Below are 21,898 nucleotides of genomic sequence, written 5' to 3'. Positions count from 1 at the left end.
AGGCGCCCCGACCAACCAGAGGAGGCGCTAGTGCAGTGACCAGGACACATACCCTAATCCGGCTTCCCACCCGCAGACACAACCAATCCTGCTGGTATGGATGCCTGACCAAGCCGGAGGCAACATGGGGGCGCAAACCTGCAACCTTTGTATAGGCAGGGAATCTACCGCTATAGCCTACTACCGGGACCTTTATAGTAGGCTATTTGAAAATGAAACAAAACGGTATGCTAGCCTATCATTTTTAACTCAACAAATAAAAAAGCTGCAAAAAACATTGATTCAAGTGTTCTTTGTTTAATGTTTTCATTTAGAAAATCCCGCATGGCGCTGATGGTCTGACTTCATGTGATTGTTTTGTGTCTGTATTTTCAGGCAAGGCACGTTTATTCGTATAGCACATTTCTGTTTTGTTTCGATGTAATTGTCAATAAAGATGTAAAAAAAGGGAAGAAAAGCACAATGCGCTGTGTGTGTGCTGCTGATGAGAATGAAGAGAACAGCTGGGAGGGAGCCTGGACATATGACCCACCCCGCAGGCAGGAAGGAGAGTTGACTCACAGCAGATTCCTCCAGGCACCGCAAGCCCACAGACAGACACTCCAAGCCCGCAGAGAGACACACCAAGCCCGCAGAGAGACACACCATGTCCCGCAGACTGCTGGCTCTCTGCCAATACGAGACCAACAAGCTGGTCCGGATCAGCAGCGTGCGGCTCGGCTCGCTCAAGTGGACTCTGAACGGATTCATCTTAACGGTCATCTGGTGAGTCACTTTAGCCTGCACAAGGAAACTATTAAAGAAGGATAAGACATCATTACTTGGGGCCAGTTCTATTGAAGTGAATGGGACAGATCAGGGTAAGTCTCACTATAAACCATCATGTGTTGTTTCACCTTTGATTGAAAAATGCTTCCACCAAATTAAAGAAAATATTTTTTTAATCTAAAATGTGCACGTTAGTTTTCCTTTATTAGCCTTTTTCATTTCCCACCCAATTCACTCATTTTGTGTCTAAAAGACAGGAAGTAACACAGGTGCAAGCAAAACCTTAACGAGGGTTTCCAATTTCCAATCCATTTAGGTGTCGAGTTAAAGTAAACTTTATTGTCGCTGAGGGGAAATTTGTCGTGCAGCCACACAAAAACAGCCACGCAGTTCCATTTCGGCGGCCTTGTTAACAGGTAAGACCGTTCACACCAGCCACACACCACGCCACGCTGAAGCCACGCTGAAGCCGCGCCGAAGCCATCGCTCAGGATTCAGTCCTATTTTCCAGGTGTGACTGAAGCCCTTGTTCACACAGGACGCCGAACGTAAGTAGAACTGAAGCTTGAAGCTGAACTGACGCCTAACCGTTCACACAAAAAGCCTTCTCTTTTCATGTCAGCGCCTACTCTCCCGCCTTGAACCCGCCCACAACTCCCATTGACTTCATGCCTGGAAGCTTCATGCGTCACGCTTGGAAAATAGGCATGAATCCTGAACGATTGCTTGAGCAAGGCGTGAGCGTGGCTTCAGCATGACACGCGCGGGTGGTGTGAACGGCTTCACCTGTTAACAAGGATGCCTAAATGAAACGTGTGGGTTCAGCATAGGTTGAGCTTAGGTTGGCGTTGCTTCGGCGTATGGTAGGGCTGGGTCGGTTTGAAAATTTTAAAACGGTTCGATATTGCCGTCTAAACCGGATCGAACCGGTATACCGATTTTTTTTGTAATTAAATTTTTTTTTTTTTTTTTTTTTTTTTTTTTTTTTTTCCAAGCAGGGCTCCCGAGTGTGGCCCATAACTGTCTGTAGTGCAACTTCAGTCCACCTGATAGCGATAATACACCTCTAAGCTGGTATTGTCAACCAGCAATGATACTGAATAAAAAGAAGCAGGACACCTGTGTAACAAACACCCTGTATTTATTTCTCATAACTATTCAGCTCAACTTTTCTTCTAAACATCAAAATAATAAATGAAATAAGACTTCTGCCTATAGTGCAACTTGAGAAAAAGGCTAATAAAAACACAAGCAGTGCAATCAGAATGGATTGGCTTACAGCTGAGCTGCCTTATAAACTTCAAAACTCACAAATTCACACAATATAGGGCCTAGGCATGGGTCGGTTTGAACATTTTGAAACCGGTTCGATATTCCCCAAAAAAACGTATCAAAGCGGCTGCAGTTGGTGGCGATAATGCACCTCTAAGCTGGTATGCTGCCAACCAGCACGAACACTGAATACAAATAAGCAGAACCTTTTAACTGTAACAACACACTGTTTTTATTTCTCATAACTATTCAGCTTAACTTTTCTTCAAACATCAACATAATAAACAAAATAAGACTTTTGCCTACTAGTGCAACTTGAGAAGAGGCTAATACGAACAATAGTGCAATCAGAATGGACTGGCAAAAAAAAAAAAAAAAAAAAAACTTAAATTTTTTTTTTTTTTTTTTTTTTTATTTTTTTTTTTTAGGTTTTTTCGGTTTGCACGTGATCAAACCGGTTTGGGCTCGTATACCGAACCTAACCGGTAAAACCGGAAATCGACCCATGCCTAGCGTATGGTGTGAACGGGGGCTAAATGTCTGTCTGGAGGGTAGGAGCTCCAATTTAGCATTGAGTGCTCGAGCCTTAGAAAAATATGCAAGACAGATCAGGGAGTTTGTCCTGTCTGCACGGCAGCTGACACATTGAGACATGCTGTGAATGAGCTCTATTCACGAGCTTCATGGTGAGACAGTGGGCGCTTCCATGACACCCTCCCTCCCTGTTTCCAGCTGCCGGTTGCCTGTTTCCGCCCAGGACCGTTCATAGCGAAAGAGACTGAAAATAATCATAATAATTGTTGTGACTTTGTACCTACCTATGTCTTGTAATGGAGCCCCCCAGCACAATAATTTCAAATGTGCATAATTGTACAACAGACTGACAATATCTTGAATCTTGAAAGAGAGAGACCGCTAAAGCTGCGTTCAATGACCAAATAATAAGAGTTCCGGTTTGGATGTTTAGCCTTCAAAATAAAAGCGGCTGCTATATGCAACCACATAGCAATTTCGGCTAAAATAAGCCCATACAGTACCAGTGAATTGACATTCACCTCGTTTCTGTAAAATATCGCCGCTATGCAACCACACAACGCTACGATTTTTAGCCATTTCGGATCAAATAAGCCATAAGTGCCCACTCTTTGACAGCGGCGCGAACCTCCTTGCTAGTGAAAAAAAATTGAACAGGAAGTTGACAACTGGCTACCGCTGAGAATCATGGGAAACGTAAGTCCAGGAAAAAGGTGAATACCTAAACTTGGCTTTTTTAATTTTGGCTCTAACCAGTCGTTTTTCGTCCCCTTTCTCTTCGATACTTGAAAAAGCGCATGTTTCTTCCTAATAATTTCTTTCAAACGCTTATTAATCGGGGGTTTGTTATTCAGATACTGTTTAACCTGTCGTGTAGGTATAACAGTCTCCTCACAGAATCTGATATACAGTAGCTGCACATTTGAAATAAGTTAATCCATGTCCATAGTGCTTGTAGACCCCTCAGATCTGTTTGGATGGGTGAAAACAGACCAGTCTCTGCACTCCAGGCTGCCTTGGAGGCATTGGATAGTGTCCTTTGACCATACTTTCACTGATTTGGTGTGAACAGCCTCCCTTTTTAATACAGTCTTGTAAACTGGTTCCATATGGTGTTGTGGTCTGATGATCCAACACGTTCTCACTCCGACCACGTAGCATATTGACGCTTTGTCCCGTCCCTTATGCGCCACTTGTTACTAACATGGTACCCTTGAGCGACCCATGAAACGACTTGGGCTTTCCGACTAAACTCAATGCAAACCCTTAGAAGTCAACTTTGACGCTTATGGCAACTGCTCCCCCATCAGCCTAACTGCTCGCCCATTAGTCAACTGCTCCCCATTAGCGTCTGGGGGGAGGTTAGGTTTAGGCGTGGGAGGTGGGAGAGGTTAGGTTTAGGGTCTGGGGGAGGTTAGGTTTAGGCATGGGGTGGGAGAGGTTAGGGTTAGGGTTAGGGTCTGGGAGAGGTTAGGTTTAGGCATGGGGTGGGAGAGGTTAGGTTTAGGGTTAGGGTCTGGGAGAGGTTAGCTCCTCCAGACCCTAATGGGCGAGCAGTTGACTAATGGTGGAGCAGTTAGGCTAATAGGGGAGCAGTTGCCATAAGCGTCAAAGATGACTTCCATGGGTTTGCATTGAGTTTAGTCAGAAAGCCCAAGTCGTTTCATGTGTCGCTCAAGGGTACCATGTTAGTAACAAGCGACGCACAAGGGACAGGACAAAGCGTCAATATGCGACGCGCTCAGAGTGAGAACGGGTTGGATGATCCTATAGGGGGCGACATGGTTGATCTGTATGCTCCTTTGATGGACCCATAACAGAGATCAAGAGTCTCATTGAAGTGCATGTGACAAGTAACATACTGATAAAAATGACTTAATAGTATAATATAATATATTTATAATATATATAATGCAATGTCAAAAATGTGTCTCTAAACAGCTCTGTCCAGCAGCTGCCTAGCTTAGCCCCATTATGTTTCCCTCACCCATCACCTTTGGCTCCGGGACGTCGAGTCATATTGCAAATTTGAAGATATTCAGTATCAGTAGTTGGATGTCAGCAGTTTAGTCAGGGGTGTTAAAATGATATTCTGCTGTGAAACAACTGTTTAAATCCAGTATTTCCACAGCCAGGTGCTGAATTTAGGAGAGGCGGCGGCCCAGTGCCGACTAGTCTCTCAAGCCAGACTCTCTACTAGATTCTGTGAATGCATCATACTATGATGCATTATGATGCATACACACTGTATATGATGATCTTATACAGTGTGTACTTCCCACCCACAGAGCCTGCTGGTCAAAGGAAGTTGGGGGGGAAACGCTTCAGACCGGAGGAAGTTTGAACTGATACAGGTGATTGGAGAAACATCTGTTCAGATTTCTCCAATCACCTGCCTTTAGGCGGGACATCCGGGCCATCGCCCTATCATCGCTCATTATTTTCCCAGAGTTTCTGTTTTGACCAAGTTTTCCCAGCTTGAAGTACAGACATGTAGGCAGAAGCATTTGAAAATTGCGGGAGCCAACTCGTCTGTTTTAAGAGACTAAGGCCATGTTCAAACTAGGAGGCCAAATCTGATTTGTGAACTTTAGTGACCTATTAATGATTCTATCCAGATTGGTTTTATGGGTCTGGATGCTCCAAGTGTGATTTGTGTCACTTGTCCCAAACCACATGTGGAGGTAGTTTCCAATCTGCTTTCGACTTATGTGACTTCAGTGTGGACGCGCTGATCACCCGAATCAGATTTGTGGCAGTGCGGACACACTCCCAAATCAGATTTTGGAAACCAATCAAGATAATGATGATTAACGACTTTAGCAGCAAATCAGATTTGCCTGTAATGTGAACATGGCCTAAGTGCCGACATGAACCGTGGGAGTTTGAGTATTCACAATGTGTTTTGCTTCCCAGGTTTATTGTTCACTGCACCGTCGTATCCGAATGACTGCTATGTTGTGTTGTATGCTCACCGCGTGCACTGTAATGGTAATATAAAACACACACTGTTGTAAATTCAGTACAGGGGGCAACTCACAGTACACATAATGGGCAAAATGCAGCCCCAGGGCCGGCCCCGGCCCCTGGACCATCTCAATCCGGCCGCCAAAGGAAAACGGCAGAAAAAAGGCAGAATTATTTGAGTGAATTCCAGCTGCTACAGCCATTGGATTTGTATCACTATTATATTGGGAGATTAATGAGAAATTACCAATAACAGTGGGAGAGAGGGTTAAAAATAAGAAGACTCCTGCTGAAATCAGGAATGTTGGCAGGTATGCTGTCCAATGTGTGGCCCTTCACTTACTTGCCCACCCTCGGATAATGTGACCATGTGAGACTTATGTTAGAGTCTCCGAGCCAAAGGCGATGGGCGAGAGAAACTTCCTGCTATAGCTCACCTCAGGTTAAAAATAAAGCTAGATTAGCTAACTACATCATGACACATGAGCGAAACAATACATCATGTGCTGTGTTTTCTTTAATCTGGTGAAAGCATTTTTTTTAACCAAAGGTGAAATGACACAGATATCTCACTACTATAATAAGGCAGAGAGGTACCAACAGTTGAGCAAGTGACATGATGAATGCACACTATTTCTAGTGATGGTTTATTTAGTGGGATGTTCCCTGCCCGCCCCATTCACTTCAATAGAACTGGCCCTAATGCAAAATTTGAACGCTGTGACGTGAGTCTTTTCTGTCGTATCCTTCTTTTGTAGGCTCCTTGTCCTTGAGCCTACACAGGAAATATCTCAGCCCCCGCATCTGTGCATGACGAGGGGCGGACAGTTCCTAACAATTCACTTCCACAACTCTGTTGAACTGTGAGATTATTTTGCAGAAGTTGGCATTTTACTAGAGAAAAACAAACCAAAAACAAACCAACTTTTAAATACCGGTACATTAACTCATTGAGTGCCAGCCACTTTTGGAGAACGGACGCTCCCAGTGCCTGAGTTTCAGAGCGTTTTCAGTGATTTCTCGAGGCCCACAGAATATTGTGTGATATTACTATGTAAACACCGAACACGCACAAAGAACGGGGAGACTCTCTTCTATCATCTGCAAAAAAAAGTTTATTGATCCCATTTTCCGTTCTTTAGTTATGAGCCGGAGAAGATAGCTTGATTTAACCAAAAACAGCAATTTTTTTCTAGAAGCTGAGATAATGAGCCTTTTGTGAAATTAAACATTCAAGCACATCATTGACTCTGAAGCTAATATTTTCTGATATAATGACACCTCAAAAATAATTTCCTTCAATAAAAGAGTGAAAACAAAGGAATTTTGTTTGGCCAAATAATATTTTTTAGCTGCAACCAGCAGCGCTGGCCCCTGCGTGCGCAGACCCTACACCTTCTTGCTGGTCTTGATTTACTGCTGGTGGGCATCAGATAGCCTATTCTAGCTTGTTTGCTCTCTATGCATCGAGCGTGCTGCCTGGGTCTGTGTGTACTGTCAATGGTTGTATGCTGTAGTGCCCTGCGTGCCCCACCCCCCTCCTCCTCCTCCTCCGTGGTGGGAGGAGTGTCTCTGCTGCGGTTTGCTCTGAGTTTGATCTGCACTGAAAAGTGCGCTGCATCCCCCGCTTTTTTACAGCGTGTCGCCAGCTGAGAATAATGTAACTTTTCAGAAAGACGCTGGTGTCGCCGTGTCGGCAACTAAATCATATGGATGGGCTATCGCAGCGGACACGGATGGGGCTCAATTGTGGCAGCAGATTGGCTGCTGCAGGCACAGCTAACGTTACAGTATGCTTCATGCATATGGATGCATATGGATGCGATGCGATTTCCGTTTCCACAACGACTTCTTCTTTGTTTTTTACTCCACTTTCTCTCATCTGGACAGCACTGTCGCCACCTAATGGATCTGTAAAATAGGTTATAGACCTCCAATAGCTACAATATTTGTACAGGAGATGTATCAGGGATTGATCCAGGTCCCACCGTCAAAAAACGCAATTGACGACAATCGTCGTCTTTGGCACTCTACGTTAGTATTTGAAATGACGACAGCTGTCGTCATTGGCACTCAATGAGTTAATTAGCTATTTATTCATGTGTGCATGCCGACTTCCAAAATGAAATGAACCATCCCTAATGAAAATAACACTGTTTTGCCAGGTGTTATTTCTCTATTAATTTATTATTCATATAATCCCATAGTAGCATGCCTGCAGTAGGCTACTCGATACAGTTTATAGTGAATTTTGTATATAAGTTTTATTCCTGCTAGTAGGCTAGTAGGTAAATAACAACATTTTTCTAATTCATATAATGTTCCTCCTCTTCCTATAATATCAACATATTCTAGTGCTGCTCAATAGAGTTTATAGTGACCTTTAATGACTAGTCCTTTTTTAGGGCATCCAGGTGTAGTGGTAGATATGCAGGTTTGCGGCTTGGCTTGGCGTCCATACAGGCACAATTGGCTGTGTCTGCAAGTGGGAAGCCGGAATGAGGGTATGTGTCCTGGTCACTGCACTAGCGCCTCCTCTGGTTGGTCGGGGCGCCTGTTCAGGGCGGAAGGGAACTGGCGAGAATAGCGTGATCCTCCCATGTACTACATCCTGCCGGTGAAGCTCCCTGCCGCCAGGTGAAAATAAGTGACTGGCAACTGCACATGTATCGGAGGAAGCATGTGTGTGTCTACGGCTCTCCTCACATCGGCAGAGGGGGTAGCGACCGGGGCAGCAGGGGGAATTGGCCATGTGCAATTGGGGAGAAAATAGGGGGGGAAATCTGAAAAAAAAAAAAAATTAACCCCTTATATTCCTATTATTTGTATAGTATGCAACATATGTAGCATATGTAGCCTACAAAGTAGCAGTCATATAATGCACAGAATAGGCCTACTGTTTTTATTGGGTAAGGCAAGTATATTTCATACAGGTAATAATTTAACAAGGTATATTAGATTTAAAAAAAAATCTACTGGATAAGATGAAAAAATAAATAAATTGTATAAGAAGAGAGAAATAGCAAAGAATTAAAATAGTAAATAGTAGGGGTGTCACGATACACTCAGTTCACGATACGATACGTATCACAATACTGGGTTCACGATAACGATACGATACGATACGATTTTAACAATATTTTTTTTAACTTGAATAATGACAATATATGACTGGAAAAGTAGTATTTTATTTGAAATGCACAAATACAAAACATGCTGTTGTGGGAAATTGTTATTACAATAACAACTAGAAAACATGAGATTGGAGATAAGGCTTATCTTGAAATAGAATGAGTTACACCGTCACTTAGATTTACTTTGAACTAAAAGGTTTCTCAGCAGTATAAATTCTCATTATGCATCTTCAGCTTTTCTTCAAACTCAAACAACAAGACTTTTCTTAGTCTATTTTTTATGCATCTTCAGTTTTTCCTGTCAAGTAAACAGTTTTGCCAGAAACTCAATTGAATGGTTTCTCTCCTGAATAACTTCTCATGTGTCTCTTCAGAGACTTGTTCAACTGAACTACTTTCCACACATTGAACTTCAACAAACAAAGACGTTTCTTTGTCTATTTTTGAAGATTTTTTTTTTTTTTTTTTTTTTTCACGATATGAGATTTCATCTCAACGATACATATCGTGACATTTTACTATCGCGAAATTTCGTGGGACGATATATTGTGACACCCCTAGTAAATAGTAATAGTAAAATAGTAAAAAAAAGAGTTGCATAGAATTTTCTGATTTGTTCATCTGTTTAGCTACTAATTCAAATGTGAACCGACCTTTTGTGTCTGCAGTGTTTCTTTGTTGATTATTGTTTTGTGTAAATGGTATTTTGCAGCATCATGATGCTGTGGAACAGAAGCTACCAGGAGTTTGACTTGGTGGTGAGTTCAGTCACCACCAAGGTGAAGGGGGTGGCTCTGACCCGGCTGCCTGGTGGGGAGGAGGTGGTGTGGGACGTGGTGGACTACAGCGGGCCCTTACAGGTGGGTGCTGCCCGGAGCCTCTGGGTGCTGTTTCTAGGGTATATACAACACGCTCTCACGGGCACTTCATGAAATAGTTCAAGAAATGTAATAAATAAATAAATTAATGGAATTTTGTTTTCATGAAATGAACACAATTACCTCAAAACAGGCCATTTACAAGGTGAAGTACCTTCATTTGAATTCGAAAATGTAAGTTTAAAGTCGAGCTGAAATGAAAAATCACTTTTTAACTATTTTAGATCACATCCCTTAGACTCTAAGGGAAGAGTGCACCTATTTAACAATGCATGCCACACATTTCACCAAAATTCAATTTCTTTGGTTGTTAACATCAAAAGTAAACCATGTTGTCTTCATCCATAATGAAATCTATAGTGTGATTACATCAGCTAGTACGATCAAATGAATATCATGACATGGCAGCTGTCAATCAATCTTCATGCCTATAGAGAAAATTGCAGTTATTAACTTAAATGACCTCAACTAACTGTACAATGGCAAGCCATAAAGAAGGCCCAGTCTATCCTTGCTGACCGTAGCCACACCCTGTTCAGCGAGTTTAGATTGCTTCCATCTGGTCGCAGATCTTTTTTTTAACGATTATCTTTGGGGCATTTTCGTCTTTATTTAGATAGGACAGTATAGGCAGACAGGAAAGGTGGGGAGAGAGAGGGGATGACATGCGGCAAAGGACCTCTTATTCAAACCGGCGTCAGCCGCGTGAAGGACTGAGACTTCATGGTACGCGTGCTACCAGGTGAGCCACCAGGAGGCACTCTGGTCACAGATTTATCATACCAAGATGCAGGAAAAAACGGGTTAAAAATTTGATTTGCTATTTGGCCTTTTAAATAACATGTAATTCTATATTGTTTGTTTTTCTTTCTTCTTGTGCTTAATCGGTTTGTGTGTCATTTGTTGACGATTGTTGAAGGAATGCCTGGCCGTCCGCATGTCCTCAAGTGCCCACCGCCCGGGTGGGGTTGTCAAAAGGGCCTTTCTCTGTGGAGTTTGCATGTTCTCCCCATGCCCTCTGGGGGTTTCCTTCATATAGGAACCCTACACCAAAACATGCAATATCCTGGTCGCTGAAGTGGTGCCTGCTCTGGTCATTAGGAGCGCCTGTTCGGAGGGAGGGGAACTCGTTGGAATAGCGTGATCCTCCCAAGTGGTATGTCCTGGCACCACATCACCCCAATCCTTCAACAACTCCACTGGCTTCCCATCTCCTCCCGGATCACCTACAAAATCCTCGTCATCACATACAAAGCTCTCCACCAACTGGCCCCCCCATATCTCACCAACCTCCTCTCCCCCTACCAACCCTCCCGTTCCCTACGATCCACCTCTGCCGGCCTTCTCTCCACCCCCTATCCAACCTCCACAGTTTCGGCGACAGAGCCTTCTCCAGGGCAGCTCCCAAGCTCTGGAACTCTCTCCCCCCGGAGATTAGAGAATCAGACTCCCTCACTGTCTTTCAGTCCCGTCTCAAAACCCATCTCTTCTCCTCTGCCTTCTCCTAGCTCCCCCTGCCTATCCCTGTGTGCCTGCGTCATGTTTGTCCATTGTCTGTTGCACTTACGTCATCCCCGCCCCTTTTAGTGTTTCTTTTTGTAAAGCGTGTTTGAGGCCTTGAAAAGCGCTATAAAAAGGTGAAATATGCTATATGTCAGGTGAAAAGAAGCGGCTGGCTAACTGCCCATGTCCCGGAGGAAGCATGGAGCCAGTTCTGGCTCTCCCCAGATCGGCAGAGGGTGGAGCAGCAACCAGGATAAATAAATTAAGATTAGCACTAATGGGGGATAAAAATCTAATTTTCAATTTATTTTTTGTTTTTGTACGAAACCGAATGTTTTATGGTCACTCATGATTCAGTAGGTCATGGGTTGGCTTGGTTCCAGCCTTAAAACTCGTTATATAAGGATATTTCTAAATGTCTATGGAGAAAATGAATGGGGAACTTACTTCCCGGGCAATGATGTCACGGAAAAGGTCACGTGACTGTTGAGTTCTATAGACCAAATCAGCTATACCTATTTACTTCCGGGTACCCCTGGGTCCACACATTATAATGGCGGTGAACGGCACAAACGGACGTGTTGAAGACAAAAACAGACAAAGAAGACAAAAATGGTTCGTCCGTGTTGTGTTGTTGTTTAATATCATTCATAACAACACTTTCACTAACGTTAGTGGACAGGGCCGATTTTACCAACGGGCTTACCCGGGCTGAAGCCCGGGCCCGGGACATCAAGGGGCCCAAAAAAAAAAAAAAAAAAAAAAATTTTTTTTTTTTTTTTTTTTTTTTTTTGGGGACCCTTGATGTTTTTTTTTGGGCCCCCTGTCCAGGGTCTTCGCAAAAAATGTTTTTTTTTACTGACGCCATTCAATTTTTTTTGCAGAGTAATATCCACTGTGAGAGGGTGTCCACCCGCTATGCCGACTCGCAATGCCGACCTTAGGTTTAGGCGTGGGGGGTGGGAGAGGTTAGGTTTTGGGTTAGGGTCTGGGGGAGGTTAGGTTTAGGCGTGGGGGTGGGAGAGGTTAGGTTTTGGGTTAGGGTCTGGGGGAGGTTAGGTTTAGGCATGGGGGCTGGGAGAGGGGAGGTCGGAACAGTGAGAGGTCGGAACAACGACATGGAACCCTGTCAGAGGGCTCCCGAATTTATCGTGCTTAGGGCCTAGGGCTTAGAAAAGGAGAAGATACTGAATAATGACATCACAACAGTATAATCCTAATGTTGATTTAAAATGAGATATTCCTTTAAATACGGCTAAAAAAGGTAAAAAAAAAACACTCAAATTTTTTTTCGACGGCGCCCGTTGGGCGCCGTCGAAGCCCCCCCTTCCGCTTGAGGGGGGGGCCCTGCAGAGATCAATAGCCCAGGGGCCCATGAAGTGTAAAATCGGCCCTGTTAGTGGAGACCAGACTAGCTAATTTACCTGTTGGACCAGACCAGAGTAGACTTGACGCTAAATTAAATTAACGTGGCGTCAGTAGCTCTGTCTGTAACGTTAATGAGTCTGCAAAAAAGCAGCGAGTTTGACAGACAAACAAACGTTATTAGCTAGCTAACACTACATAAAACAAACACAGAAGAAAGGCTAGATACGTCGGACAAGCATGTTTACCAACCGTTTAACCATTTAAATTGAAAGTAGTCGGCCGAAAACAACGAGAGGGTTTGACAGCATTTATTTGACAACACGCACATTTACACCTGCCGCCTTCCCCAAGTGGTACCCGGAAGTAAATTTGTTTACATGGTGACGTCACGGTGATTTGGTCTATTGGCTCCTAAGTCTCCTAAAGGGGCATGGCAGTGGCGAAACAGATACAGGAAGTGACCCCAAACCCCAGTCATTGGCATCGAAGGCAAATGTATACGCTCATCCACCACCCCGACCACAACTCCCTTACTGGCCACTGTTTTATTTCAATGTCACACTACTTCCTGTTTATAGTTCCCGAGTCCCGACTGACAGAAAAAAAAAATTGCAGGCATGAACGATACTTCCAATTAAAATACATGAATTTGAAAGCCGCGAGCTCAGAAAACTATCAAAGTCATTCTCCACACAAATCTATAGATTACAATTTCATGATTTTTCACTAACTGCCGTGAGACCGGGTTGGTACAGTATATGCTGTAGGAGGGTCACATGGTCCTTCAGGTGAATTTGAAGATTGTTTTTCTTTTCTTATAGGACAAAAACTCCTTCTTTGTGATCACCAATGTCATTGAGACAAAGGACCAGAAGCAAGGGAAGTGTCCAGAGGTGCTTTTTAAAATCATCATTACCACCACCCTCATTAGTAGTAGTAGCAGCAGTAGTATTTATGGTTGTAGTAGATTTTACATCATAGGCTTTACTTCATTTAATTATTAAAAGCCCTCTAATTGTGCAGTAGTGTTGACATTCCAGGTCCCCTCGTCCGGCAGACTGTGTCAGACTGATAAGGACTGTGAGAGAGGAGCCTGGGACCAGCACAGCCACGGTGAGACTCATTTCATTCACTCTGTTCCACTGCTGGTTAGGGCTGCAGCTAAGCATTCTTTTCATTGTCGATTGATCTGATGATTATTTTCTCAATTAACCAATTAGTCATTTATGGATCAGTGTTTCCATAAATGACTAGTTTAACTGATTAACTTAATAGTTGATCTGGTATAACACCACAATGGGTTCAGCATCAGGTAGCAGCCATTCACATCAGTTTGCACCTGTTAGTCCACCCGCTATGCCGACCACCCGCAGTGCCGACAGCCGAACACATTTCTCACTCCCAACTCGTCAAGCGTCCGATGTTAGGTTTAGGCATGGGGGGTGGGAGAGGTTAGGTTTCGGGTTATGGTCTGGGGCAGGTTATGTTTAGGCGTGGGGGGTGGGAGAGGTTATGTTTAGGCGTGGGGGGTGGGAGAGGTTAGGGTAAGGGTCTGGGGGAGGTTAGGTTTAGGCATGGGGGGTGGGAGAGGTTAGGGTTATGGTTTGGGGGAGGTTAGGTTTAGACGTGGGGGGTGGGAGAGGTTAGGTTTAGGCATGGGGGCTGGGAGAGGTTAGGTTTAGGCGTGGGCGCTGGGAGAGGTTAGTTTCAGCTGGTCCACCGACACGCTGCACGCTGCCTCGCTCAGCTGGTTCTGCTTGTGGCCTATCGGCATTGCGGGCTGTCGGCACTGCGGGCTGTCGGCACATAGACGCAGCACCGAGAGAGAGACCAGATGACCCGGGTTCTGCAACAAGTCTACTGAAGTGCCTTTGCGCAAGATGCTGAATCAGCTCTAGGGTTGCTGCTCTGTAGCTGAGCCTAAAGGCCGAAACATGGTCGTCCGTCAGAGCCTCGCCCCGCCCTCCCCGTGTGACGGCGGGGGGAGCGCCGTCCTACGGGGAGGGGCCGCCGTCGGCTGACGGGGGCTGCTCGAAAATGTGACTCAACGGCGACGATACGTGCGTGACGACAGCTGCAGGAGAGTTGTGATTGGCCGTTGCCCTGGCTCTTCGTGGTAAAGTCGCCTTTCAAAGCATGATGTTAGATTATAACAACTAGTTGTGTGGCTTAGCCTTCCCAAATGTTGAGGGTCGTTTTTTAGAATTTAATACATAGAATTGGGAACGTTACATTCAATTTAATTCAGACTGCCTGGCACACAATCTCCGCCATTTTCACACGGAGCTTCCGCGGGGGGGGGGGGAGCGGGGGCGTAGTGGCGTCCGAGTATGTGGGGCTCGCTGGCGCCGCCAGACGGCGAGACGGCTCCAATTCGAGGCGGACGGACGACCATGTTTAGGCCTTAACCTCTGACCTCCCCTGTGGAGTGGCCAAGTGAAAAGATAATTTTGCAAAAGAATCGCATCTAGCACCGGCTAGTACATGGATTTTGATATTTTTCACTCACAATCCCCTTCCTGACTTGTTTGATTGGGTGCTCGGCTGTTATTGTCAAATTCAGACTAAATCATCTCTGCTCTGTTTATCTATCAGCCAAGGGGTCCTTGGGCTGAAAAAGGTTGAAGACCTCTGGACCACACGATACGAGCCCTCGGCGGAGCTCGCTGACAAACCTCCCAAATCACAAATGGGCATTTGGCTCTGCGTTCGCAAATCTCCACTCGATTATTATGTGTGAACTGTTCATTAGTGGTGACGATACTAAACTGTACAGATATGATCATGTCTTTTTTGGCTTGGTACCAGTTAGCACCCGTTTCCACAAGAAGCAGAGGCATTTGTCAGTGATGTGTTAGAATTTGACACTATCAGCACTTCTGCGCCGTAAACACTTTAGGTCCCAGTTTATGTCAGACACAGAGTGACCTACCTTGAATGAGCAAGCAGGAAGGAGTCGTATTATGCTAAGTAATAATAATATTAATAAGAATTGTTTATATAGTACTTTCCTTAGTCAGATTACCAGGGGCTTTACAATAAAATGAGAATAGTGATGGCTCTTTGAAGGGAGTGGAATCTTATGGCTCCGTTCCTTCAAAAATAGTGGCTCCTCGTTGCTGTTGGGGTTTTATTAGGGGGCGGAGGCTACTGTTTATCTGCGAAATAATCACTAGGATATGATATGATATCACATGTATATGGTAACTTAAGATTTGAATTAGATTCGATCTTAGACATCCCCCCAATATAGTTTAAATTCACATCTGTGCACTTTAACAGCACTAAATGATAAATGTCAATGATGTAACATTACACAAGATGAAGCCTTATTCATCTGCTTAGTCAGTGAATTTACTTCTTCTGTATGAAATGTGTTGTGTAAATAAAATTGTCTTGCCTTGAATCCAACACCTGGAAGCTCGGAAAGTCGGCAGATGCACTCCACAGCGTAGCCCGTTTTGATATTAAGCTGAGTCCGCTCACCCAGGCCAGCTACAGCATGCGCCGGTAGCAATTAACGAGTGCAGCTATCCTCCCTGCTCAGCGGACTAGCAGAGGGAGGGAGGGAGGTCTAACCTGTGTGTGTGCTGGGGAGCGGCAGGCAGTGAAATTTGGGCACAACGATAAACAAACGGCTCTCAAGTAGGACACCTCAACAACTGAAAAAAGATGCTGGAGCTTAGGAAAAGAAGCTTAGTGGACACACGGCCTAACAGCTTTGCTTTCCTCTCGCTGACTTCATAGCCTCAAACTAAATCACAGAATGTGGTGAAGTTTAAAACAAAAAAAAGGAGATTATCACGTTGTCCTTATGTAACCGAGTGAATCAGAGTCCTTGAGGGGTATAGCACCAGTTGTTGGTTAAGCTCACTCCCCAGTATAAAGGCCCATTAACTCATTCTCTGCCAGGGTCATTTCGGTCTGTGTGCTCCCAGTGCCAGGATTTTGAGCATATTTCCTGATCTTCCAGGACCCACAGAATATTCTGTGCTAGTAATAAAATTACACAACATATCTCACAATAAAGCAGAGACTCTCTTCTTACCCCTTGTAAAAAACTGAAACTCGACCATGTTTCCTTGTTTAGTTACAAGCAGTGGAAGTTAGCTTGTTTTCACTAAAAATGCCCTCCTTTGTAACAGAAATAGGAGAAAAAGAGGTTTTTAGTGAAGGACACCGTTTCAAGCAGAACTCTCTTTTGAGCCTTTTATTTTTTGCCTCAGTGACACATCAGACACATTATACAGTATTTGTTTTCCCAAATAAATAAATAAAAAATAAGAGAATGTATTTGAGGGAGCTGTGTCGGTCCATCCCGCCCAGTGAGCGGCTACAGAGAGAGAGAGAGAGAGAGTCTGGCCCCTGGGGTTTCTTGACAGATGAGGCTTGGCCGCAGTATTTATCAAAGTATGATAAATATGTGCACAAAATCAAATAAATAATTTACTTTTACAGTTGCCATGTGGATTTTTAGCTTAGCTTGATAAAAGCATAAACAAATGGAACGAACCCTTATGTGGTCACACTCACACACTCTCTCTCTCTCACTCTCACTCACACACACACACACACACACACACACACACACACACACACACACACACACACACACACACACAGGAATAACGAGTGCTGTAACGTTACCTGCTGTCACGTTACCTCTCATAACTAACGTTAGCACAGAAGATCACACAATAGCTACGTTAGTGTTGTAAACTTTGAAATGTTTATGTGACACATGTTTCGCCTTGGTTGCTGGGGACGGGTGTGTGATGCGGTTTGACGCGTTTGACGTATCCATGTGATTCCCCCTCCCTTGAGTGTGACAGCTCTCCCTTGAGAGGGAGAGCTGGCAAGAGGAAACGTGAAGCGAGTCATGCCGGCGGCATAAGTTATAAACAATGCGTGACAATTATACTCGAATGTTGTGTGTGTGATCATTTCATCTCAAACGCGATACAAAAAATAGGCTACTTTTTACCATCGTCATCGCTCTCTCCAAGTGGCACCCATTTCTCCTCCTCCGATTCATCTGTGTCACAGAACGCTGTGAAGGGGAGCCTTCGTCGCCATGGCGCTCCGTCGTGGAGCAATAACAAAAACGCTGGCGTCTTCCTAGCCATCGTCGCCAGCCGAGAACTCTGGATCGGACTCTGTTTCGACCACAGGCTCCACCCATAAATACTAGCGGTTCCTTTTATCAGTTTGACTTGAAACAATGTCACAGGCTGGGAAAGTGTCTGATGTAATGTAAACAGCCAAAACATGAAAGTACGTCCGAGTACGTCTTTGGCACAGAACGCCATTGTTAAAAGTACGTCCGGGTACGTCTTTGGCAGAGAATGAGTTAACCAGCTCCGCCAAGGGAGCTGCTGAGTTTGAGTAACAACAAAGTGATATCCATTCTCCTGGCCGATTGTCACATTTGCCCATGTACACTGTAGTGTAGGTCATTTAGAGGCACCAGTATTCCAGTTGAAAAGTTCCATGTATGGATTTAATTTTAACGTTATACGTTATAGCCTACTTCGGCTATGGGCGGAGGGCAGATATGCGGTCGCTATGACGACCAGGTGTGGGCGGAGGCGAGTAAACTTGCTATGGAAACAGAGTCTATATCAAGTAGAGACGAGTAAGGCCAGGTCGAGTAGAGCTGTACTGTGCTGTTATATGTGGTGGAAATAAGCCATTGGTGTAGCGCTTTGGAAGCAGGAGAGCTTGGGTTCAAATCCCGCCTCCACCCCTGGAGAAGCCCTTAACATGGGTAAATCGGTGCCGTGGCCTGAATGGCCAGTGGGTGTGGAGTGAGTTTCGGGGCCTGAGTGTAACTGGCTGAATCAGTGTTCTCCTCGTGAGTCCTGAGTGCTGGCGAGTTGTCGGTTACACTCTCTCCACAGCATATTAAGCATAAAGGCCTGTTAACTAGCCATGGAGAGTATGGGTTTGAATCCCGCCCCACCCCTGGGCAAGCTATAGCTTAAAGTGTAACTTCCCACATGGAAAGAATCTATATGAACATATATGCAACTATATGCAACCTATATGCAACCTATATGCAGCATATATGAGCATATAGGCCATATATATGCCGCATATAGGTTGCATATAGGCCAGATTTAGGTGCATATATGCGCATATAGGAGCATATAGGCCATATATATGCCACATATAGGTTGCATATAGGCCAGATTTAGGTGCATATATGCGCATATAGGAGCATATAGGCCATATATATGCCGCATATAGGTTGCATATAGGCCAGATTTAGGTGCATATATGCGCATATAGGAGCATATAGGCCATATATATGCCGCATATAGGTTGCATATAGGCCAGATTTAGGTGCATATATGCGCATATAGGCCACATTTATGCCGCATATAGGTTGCATATAGGCCAGATTCAGGTGCATATAAGTGCATATACCGGGCATATAGGTCTCCTATAGCTTCTTTATATCCACATATAGGTACTATATGTGCACATACAGGGCATATATGTCTCCTATATAGCTTCTTTATATACACATAAAGGCCCTATATGTTCATAATACAGGTCCTATAGGTCTCACTTCTTTATATCCACATATAGGCCATATATGTACACAATACAAGGTATATGCCTCCTATATAGGTCATTTACAAATCTGTTTGTATACACTGTGTCATAATCCATATATACCCAGCGAGCACAAAACGTTTTTTCAACGTTGATTTTTAGTTTAAATCTGGGTGATATTGGGTTTGAACGTCTAAGACCTAATTTCACCCTCTTTTCAACCGGCTAAAATGCGGTTACAACGTAAACGTGTAAAAAAACACAATTTGGTTCATCATATTGTTAAAACATTTGTTGTAGTTTGGAATAGAGACAATATTGATAGTGTGTGAATTGGCATTTTATTGTCTTTTATTGTGTAACTGAGAGTTGAAATCTGATCTACACGAAAACTACATTTCAACGCATTTTATGTCACATGAAATATCATAAATATGGGACTATAGGCTATGTGGTGCCAGCAAAAAGCTTCCAGGACACAACTATGGTTAATAGTTTAGCGCAATACTATAAAATAATGAATTCAGTTCCTGCAGCAACGAGCATGCGCAAGTACTTACTAGCTGTGACTGACTAGACCAAAGCAAGTCTGCACCGGTCTGCACCAAGTGCGGAACGAGGTGCTCTGGGCACACTATGTTATTGTGAGTCTCTGGTGTTAAATGAAGTTAACCTCTGAAGCCGTACAGCCTACAGACTATAGATGCACACACACACACACAACATCATTTTAGTCTGTTACGATCATACGCATCACATAAAATAACTTCCCGATCGCTGACAATTGTGGTCTACGTTGTGTGCGAGAGAGTATATAATGTGCCCGGCTCTCTGGTTAGTACAAGAAAATGTATAGCTCAGCACTAGAGCGCACGGCTTGAACCTTGGAGAACGGGGTTCGAATCCCGTGTGCGCTGCTATTTTTATTTATTTAAAATCCTACATATAGGTACATATATGTACATATAGGTTTCCCATATATGGTGCATACATAAAATTGGCCGATTTCCTATATTATATGTACATATAGGTACATATATGTACCTATACATATAGGTACATATATGTACATATAATATAGGAAAACGGCCAATTTTATGTATGCACCATATATGGGGAAACTATATGTGGCCCTATATTAAAACATATAGGGTACATATAGATTCTTTCCATGTGGGTTAGCCCCAAAACACTTTTTTTTCAGCTTTTAACCAATATATATGGCTTTTGGGGTGGTATGTGAAGGATTCTGGTCAAAATCTCTACATTTGAGACCAATCTGTTACAATTTTACAAACCCCTATCATTTCAGCAGCATAAGTGCCCTCTATGGGTTCAAACCTGCTTTTTTTTGTGCCCTCAAATGAATGGCCGATTTGGTACATTGATACGTCATGGTGGTATTTGCGCGTGCCCCACTCATGTGAATATATTTTTTTTTCATGTGATTATTACTGTAGTTCACGCGAGCCCTTTAAGAGCAATGCATCATGTGTAATCGCCTACTGTGGCTAATGTTAGCGGCTAGCTAGTTATGTTACATGGCAGTAAAACGCCACTGAATGACCAAATTGATATAACTTTTAACCATTTCGAGTAACACTGTTTCCATACGGATCACCAGCGTTAGTTTGTTGTTCATAACGTGGCTATATTTATCACGTTCTCTATCTATCTATCTCTGATACACTGAAAATACTGGGAGGCGGGCCATAGCGTCTCTGTCGATGATTTGATTTGACTGTTCTGGGCACTGGCGTTGGCGTTGGCCAATCCTGGCGTGTTCCACCCCCAAATCGATTGTGTTCTGGCGCAAAGCGAGTGGCTTCCAGGACGAAACAGTCTCGAGCCAACTACGTTATCTTTAGAGCAGCGCAGTAAATACAATATTCCTGGAATGCGAGTTTAACTAAACAGTTACATGTCCTCTGCATTCTACAACAAATAAAGACATGACAATTTGTTTTATTTTGTATCTTACATACTTATTGGCCAAGTTATGATAGTTTATTCTGCCAGGGTACAGAAGGGAGTATAGGCGGCCATCTTGCCTGCAGAGTTTTCAAATCAAGTAGAATACCATTTTGCAAGAAATCACTTGACTTGACTTGTAATAAACTAATAAATGCCTTTATGGAAAACAAAAACTGTCCAGTTTACTTCACATTTGGGATGTAATGTGTTTACAGTGACAGTAATCATTGCCTCTAGGAAAAGTTGAAATGGCAAAACAGCCATGTGAGCATGGTTTATATCGGTTGCCATGGTGATGACGGCTTCCAATTGTTCCCGGTAGAGTGGCGAGGGCGTACTGGCGAGTGAGTGTAGTGAAGCAGGTAGGGGCAGGTTTGAGATTGGGCCACAGACTCTCCTGTGTGTTGTCTTCATGCAGGTGTTCAGACGGGCTCCTGTGTGAAGTTTGGTGTGACGAGAAAGACCTGTCAGGTGTCTGCCTGGTGCCCCATAGAGACCAAAACCAAACCACCCAGGTAAAGACATCTCAGGTGTGTGCCTGCATGGTGTCCCATAGTGACTACCAGCAAACTGCCCAGGTAAAGACATCTCAGGTGTGTGCCTGGTGTCCCATAGTGACTACCACCAAACTGCCCAGGTAAAGAAATACCTGTCAGGTGTCTGCCTGACGTCCCATAGAGACCACCACCAAAGTGGAGCGATTCATCGGAAAAAGCACAAGTGACTTATTTTTTTTCCAATTATGATTGGCAGAGAGTTTCAGTTTCACACCAGCAGTTATTTTGGAGCAAATCACAGACGTTATTTTAGAAAGAAATTATTCAAATCAGAGCAAAATTGTCAGCATTAATTGATCTCTGAGAGTGTAAAACTCACACCCATCACAGTTCATTTAAACACTTTTTAACAGTCGCCCCCAGAGCCACATCTGTGGATAAA

General features: G+C 43.9%; 1 protein-coding gene across 1 annotated transcript in view; it reads left to right on the top strand.

Moving 5' to 3' along the window:
- Positions 1–646: 646 nt before the first annotated feature.
- Positions 647–21,898, top strand: part of p2rx7 (purinergic receptor P2X, ligand-gated ion channel, 7) — a gene marked incomplete at its 5' end in the record, with an annotated part of 43,986 nt that continues 22,734 nt past the window's right edge. The window contains 5 exons of the mRNA XM_083645061.1: positions 647–765; positions 9,388–9,535; positions 13,246–13,317; positions 13,465–13,537; positions 21,378–21,474. Of these exons, the coding sequence (XP_083501187.1) occupies positions 647–765; positions 9,388–9,535; positions 13,246–13,317; positions 13,465–13,537; positions 21,378–21,474 (509 nt within the window). The remainder of the gene's footprint in view (positions 766–9,387; positions 9,536–13,245; positions 13,318–13,464; positions 13,538–21,377; positions 21,475–21,898) is intronic.

Source organism: Poromitra crassiceps (genome assembly GCF_964638095.1).
Source record: "Poromitra crassiceps genome assembly, chromosome: 10".
Lineage (NCBI taxonomy): Eukaryota > Metazoa > Chordata > Actinopteri > Beryciformes > Melamphaidae > Poromitra > Poromitra crassiceps.
Note: the sequence above shows the minus strand (reverse complement) of the source record. Positions and strands in the feature narration are given on the sequence as shown.